Raw genomic sequence first — 6,598 nt, 5'->3', positions numbered from 1 at the left:
ACATTATCGTTTCAATGGGATCGACTTTAATATTACTTCTTTGATCTGTCTAAAATTTAAACCTCTATGAAGTTAGATCGAAACTTCTGCCTCTATTTTGACCTCTATAGATATGTCAATATCTATCTGGAGGGCTGGAATAGAGGTTTATTTGACTATTATAGACTCTGATGAATATTCCGACAGTGTAGAGTCAGAAAAAATAGGCAATGTGAAATGGAGATTAACAACACCTCCCAAGATGCGTTTTTTCTTACATACTATTAAATTGTTCCTCCATTGGCATCAAAATTTCGGCAGCTAGATTTGCTTGACATTTGCCAAAGTCATATCCCTTGCCAATATTTCCTCAACAAACCTGACACATCCTTACCTTTGTGATCGTTGTGGTTTATTCTACAAATGTCATATCTCTCATACCATTCTTAACTGATTCAGCATTAGCCACACAAGGGAAAGGTTTTGGGAAGAGCTCACATTGGTTATTTCTTAGCATTGTGTATCTGTTATCATGCTATATGATGATTTCTCTTTACTATTATTATTGTTAAGTTTAAAGCTTCCAGATTCTGTAATTGACTCTACCATCAAATAAGATACCAAAAGTGTGTAGTTAGATATATTTATCTTTTAGTCAAACATCTTAGATTAGCCCCTTCTTACAAATAAAATCGTTTTGGTCTAGATCAATTCGGTAGTTATTGCAATCTTCATTACCAATAGAATTGGTTGCATGTGTAACAAACCACCATGTAAATCTTGAAAGTGAGTCTTGAAAGTGTTATAAAATTGAAGCACTACCATTGTAGTATTGACATCTGACATAACACTTACTTTTCTCTGGTAATTTAGGTATCATATAACTTGATACATTTCTTGCTATAGTGTTAAATCGGAAGAAAAAAATCCGGATTCTTTGTCACTTTTATCTTTAAAGTAAGCATGTTTTAAACTTTCAAATAAATAAAATTCATTTCTTTGGGAATTATTTACCAATTCGGATGTAAATGTGAAATACCTGATTTCCTAGACAAAAGGAGTGATTTCTTGGATTTCCATCCGTCATAATATTTTTCGGAGAAGACTACTATGCATCTACTTTCAAATAAATAAAAATCATTTCTTAGGGATTTTTTTTTCAGGGTCGTGAAATATCCGAATTTTAAGGACAGTAAAGTCTCATGTCGGTTAAAACTTAAGTTTAGAGGATTTTATTTACAACAAAAGTTTATTTCAAACCCATCACATACTAAAACCTAAATCACGTTAGACGATAGTCATTTTGGCTATGTCAAGGAAAATAACACAAAAGGATTTCCGGGAAAACTTATAAGATGAAACTTTTATCATCACAAGGGACGATATAATCATCAGGTGATGTCATCTCTGGAGTGAAATTTCCAATATCTTGTGACAAAAAGGGCATTAATTCATATTGATTATTGATTGAATGTGATGTAAAATTTGGAATGGAGATGTCACACCAAGCAGAAATCCCATAAACTTCATTTATGCTTATCGAAAAAGTCGACTCTGTCAAATATATTAAACTGCTCTTCCATCTACACAAACACAAACAGGGCGGCGGATTGAGGTTGTGGTTTATATGTCTACATGTAATGTGGTCGAATAAAAGAAACATATCAATGTTACATTTAATAGTTATCTAGTCGCTTTATTCAATTATTCCACTTAAAATACAATACATTTATATCTGATCTCGTAAAGGATTATCAAAAACGATCGCCTTATATATTATATTGGCTATGATAGATTATAAACGACGATATCATGTGGTAAATGCTTTCAAATCCATGCATGATTTCTGTTGTAAGCTATACCTCCTAAGTATGAGCTCTCATAAATTATGACCGAGATATTTGCCTCGGTGAGCAATTGACGTCTCATATATCCAACTGGCGGATGCAATACGGAACTTCAATAAGGGGAGAACCAGTAACTATGCCATCTAAGCATGAGCTACGACACGATACAGCATGGCTTCAGTTAATAATAATGAAGTATAGAAGAGCTATTGTAATAGCCCATGCAGCCAACAGGTGTATTACCAGTACTAGTTTCTTCTGATGGTCTCTCTAGAATAAATGTTGATTAAAAAATAATCAAAATTCTTTCGATAAATATTGACGAAATATATTTTTTGTAATATCACCTTTTGCAAACCAAGTTCGGCCAAAAGTTCATTTTAATTGGTAATCTGTGCCCTCGTGAAAAATAAGGTCACTAAAACAAGTGCGTGGAATTGAAAATGACACTTTTTGCGCAAGCTTCTCTGTATATCATTTGCGGACAAAAACATGCTTCGCTGATATTCAGATAATCTCACATAGTGAATGAATTGTACTTGTAAATTTAAAGGGTGTGCCATGAGTCCAACAAAAGAACCAAATTTCTTCCCTTGTCTTAACCGTTTCCCAGACGTAATTACGGGTGTGATATAGTCATGGTTAGAGCCAGACATAAAAAGTCACATTTAACGATAGTTGCTATATCCATTATTGGATTGCTATTTTTTGAGAATTTTCTCCATGACAAAAGCCAAACTAACAAACCACAACTCCCATAAAATGTGACCTTTTGAGTCTGGTCCTAACCGTGACGATATCACATCTGTATGTCACGTCAGAAGAACGGGTTAGTCTTAACTATGCTCCGTACAATATTGACATGAGAATCTTTACATACTGTTTTTGGTTTTTTAACCTCTTCAGGCTCGTTTGTTGTTGGATCATCCATTTCAATATTCTCATCTTTTGCCTCTGCTCAAAGAAAAATGTGAAATTTGGTAAGTAATTTGTTTAACTAAAATAAAATCACTGTATCTTTACGTTTTGCTGTGTTATGTATGAACACCGGAACAACAATGCTCAGGTGGCACTCACAAGGCCCAAGGTCACTAATCACAAAACCACTTACTTTTCTCTGGTAATTTAGGTATCATTTCAATCATAGAGTAACCACAGAAGATCAGAACACAATAAATGATCAGTATAGTGTAACTTTCAATCGGTAACTTCAGCTTTTTAAGTTCAACACCAGAAAATATCGTTAAGACTGAAAAATACAAATATAAATATGTAGACAAGGTTATTTTAACTTATACAAACATTCTAATACTTTGACTTAAAGAGCATCTTAATCTCTGAATCAGCGTCTAAGCTTTGAACTAATATGGATATTACCATCAGTTTATATAGTACCAATTGACCGCTGACGGAGATGGACACCTACTTCGTCTATTCGCCGCTTAATAGCATACATTATAATGCCTACATCCTAATTCAATATGAGCATTACAGATGTTGCTCGAGACTATAACTTTTTACTGTGCTATAAATGTGACATATTATGTATGTGATTCTCAAAACGTGCGCTCAACCAGTAAATAGACTGCATTTTCGCAGCTATCCTTGTTATTTTTCAGAATGAAATTCGGACGTTCAGATTGTTCAAGAGAAATGTTCTGCACTTTAAAGGAGATAATGAACATTCTTTGAATACAAATATATATTGTCGAGGTCATGGCGCCTGGAAACAATTGTGTGCTTCTTTAATTGTGATAAACCCCGTTAAGGTTTAACAGATAACTTAAATTCACCAATATATCGTGTCAGCAATAGTACAAATTCACTGTGTATTTTTAATACAGGTACAAATAGATGTCTATACATTGTCCTAAAACAACAACTACCTAGTTTGCGATATCAGCATAAGCTGGAAGCGAATGTTAACTTGTCATCTACCTACCTACCTTGTCCTAAAAGCGTAGAATAAAATGCTTACTGGCAAGTATGTAAGAACCGGTTCCAACAAAGAAATGTCCAAAATTGAACAATGGTCGATAAGGTGTTCCTGGTGGTTTTCTAAATTTAGACATGATAGCCTGAAAAATCAAATTTTGTTAGAGGCATCTTTCTGAGATCCAGGTTTATTTCCTAAGTCTAAATAAAATGATAAAAGTTCCAATTGTATTAAATTTGTATTTCTACCATGAAAGAAACTAAATTTCATATTTGTTCAAGAAAGCAATTTGCTGCAACCACATTGTCTTATATTTGCAATTGCATATGTTATTTGCAGTTGAACATCATTTAAAAATAACTTACATTGATGTAGACTAAAATGGTGACTATTATTCCCAATATAGGATGTGCCTTTTGATAGAATGGTCCACTGATCTGAAACAAAACCAATAACGACTATTCACTGTTAACATAGTGCCCAATACATCAGTTGTAGAGCGATATAGAAATATCAAAACAGAAGACTTGTGAAGCCTTGTATAATGCAAGGGACAAATATCAGAACATTGTAATTGTTCAAAACTGGACAAACCACCGAAATTGAAAAATAATAATAGAAGCGTACCTCACTATAATCTTTAATTTGGATAAAAATCAAACCGAAACCAACTGATGTTAATACCAATGTTAAAACCATTGACGTCCGATGGAGCTGCAATACATCATGCAAATCATTTAAGCTTTCGAGAATATATATACCAGGCAAATGATAATTTTATGTTAATAAAAAAAAACACGTTATAGAACTTCTGTCCTGTAGAATTCCCGAATTGACTTTAAGGGTGACAAAGATACAGATATTGCTACTTTCACTTTATATTCCGTAACAGCTTCGGCTTTGATCCTTCAAACTTGAGATGAAATAACAGAATGTGTCCATCTGTACAACAGTATCGCAAAATAGTCATAAGCTTCCCAGTTGATGGTAAGAGAGGGCGCACCCTATTTGTGATTGTGAGTCCGGCACTCCTTTAAAAAGCAGAAGTCATGTGAGAAAGCCCTGATACTTTCCGAGTTGCTGTCAACTAAAACATTATTTTGTTTTATCTCCCTGTCACATATGTTACTAACCCAAAACCACACTTTCATTCCCTGAATGGTGTTTGTGGCCCAGTATGGTTTCATATATCTGGCCGTCAATAAACCGGAAGCTGCTGTTGCCAACCATGCAATAACCATCAAACAAGCTGTAACAAAGAATTTAATTTCTGTTGGTTCACATATGAGGATAAGGGAATTTGATGCAAAAGTGGTATTATGAGTGTACAAACTTATACTGCATAGCTGTCAAAACTCGAATTTCAACTGACGGACCTATAACCTGAACTGATGGAAAGTGCATTCCATTGGAAAGTGCATTCCATCTATCGACTCTGGAAATCACTGAGCTGAAAATCTATTAACAAGTTATCTACCTTGAATCGGTTCTGAATGACAAAACGTTGGACATTAAATCATAAAGTGTATTACTAGACAACGTACCGTGTGCTTTTACAAGAGGATAAGTTACAGGAACATTGGCAACATCAACAGCTTTTTGAAAATCAACTGTATTCTCTGTAATCCAAGTTAGTGAATCGTCATGGGGATTTTTCCTGTATCCTAAAATACAGTAACAAAAATATTGAGAAAAATATTACAATTATTAATTATTACTATATCTACTTCCTCGTAATATATCATGTCATATCCTAAAATGATGAAAATATCCAATTATATGTAAAAGCAACGAAGGGACAGTCTTGTTATTTAAGATGTCGTTCAAACATGACAACTTAATGTCACAACTAGGACCGACATGATTTTTCAAAACCCGGACCTTGCCAGTGACTAGAATAGTGGAGTGACCAATTTTAATAAACACACACAGACAAGACGCATAGTTACCTTACGGCCAGTCTTGTAATAGGCCTATATACGAAATATGCCGTTTAAGGGGAACAACTTTGTGATGTTTTAAAATAATGTGAGAAACAAATACCTGGACGTGCTAGATAGCATATCCCGTTATTTAATGATAATGCAGTTCAAGGGAGATAACTTTATCTTAATTTTAATAAGATACCTGGAGCAGCCGCACCATACGTTACCATTACTTTCCAATCTTTAGTAAGATCATATACGTCTTTATCACCTTGTCCAGTTTTCTCTCTGGCAATCTTACACTCCATGACACCATCTTTAAAACTCGAGGCCATTAACGTGATGTTACTTTGGATGAGGGAATTATATAACCCTAACGCTAACCGCAATGTTACAACCTAAAATTCCTAACCCTAACCTGAGTCTTCCAAACTGCATGCACCGAAATTTAAATATTGGAAAGCAGTTGTATTATGTGACACTAGATCAGTGAAGAGAACACGGAAGTTTAAGAAACACTGAGGTCAAATCCACACATTAAAACTCAACGCATACTTCTTTTCATTTTAACATTGCCCACAGAAGTATGTCAAAATGTAGTTTAAATACGTTGTGGGGAAAGTTTTGATCTTAACATCATTCACTAGTTAATAAGATCAGGTGCAAGAATAACGAGAAAGTACAAACCTTTAAGCTAAATAGTAAAATATAACTAATATAGTCATAAAATTCCTAATTAACCATCAAAAACTTTTGTGTGAGGTCCGGGAGACTCACTTTAGCGTCATCTATGCAAAGCTGTACTAATAGACTTACTTTATTTATCTTAGTGTTCTTCTTGCCATTATTATAGGACTGGGAAGCAATGATCTTGCCATTAAATGAAATACATTCTACACAGCTGTCGTCAC

At 34.2% G+C, this 6,598-nt stretch overlaps 1 protein-coding gene across 1 annotated transcript; it reads right to left on the bottom strand.

Annotated features, from left to right (window-relative positions):
• Nucleotides 1–1,654: 1,654 nt before the first annotated feature.
• LOTGIDRAFT_237231 (hypothetical protein) lies at nucleotides 1,655–6,022 on the bottom strand (the record flags this gene model as incomplete). The annotated part of the gene is made up of 9 exons (XM_009069137.1): nucleotides 1,655–2,096; nucleotides 2,707–2,780; nucleotides 2,938–3,075; nucleotides 3,805–3,904; nucleotides 4,128–4,199; nucleotides 4,390–4,476; nucleotides 4,896–5,011; nucleotides 5,307–5,426; nucleotides 5,890–6,022. The coding sequence occupies 9 exons, from the start codon at nucleotides 6,020–6,022 to the stop codon at nucleotides 2,004–2,006; spliced, it is 933 nt and encodes a 310-aa protein (XP_009067385.1). The 3' UTR covers nucleotides 1,655–2,003.
• Nucleotides 6,023–6,598: the final 576 nt, after the last annotated feature.

Source organism: Lottia gigantea (genome assembly GCF_000327385.1).
Source record: "Lottia gigantea unplaced genomic scaffold LOTGIsca_99, whole genome shotgun sequence".
Taxonomy (NCBI): Eukaryota; Metazoa; Mollusca; class Gastropoda; family Lottiidae; genus Lottia; species Lottia gigantea.
This window is presented reverse-complemented; position numbering and strand designations above follow the sequence as displayed.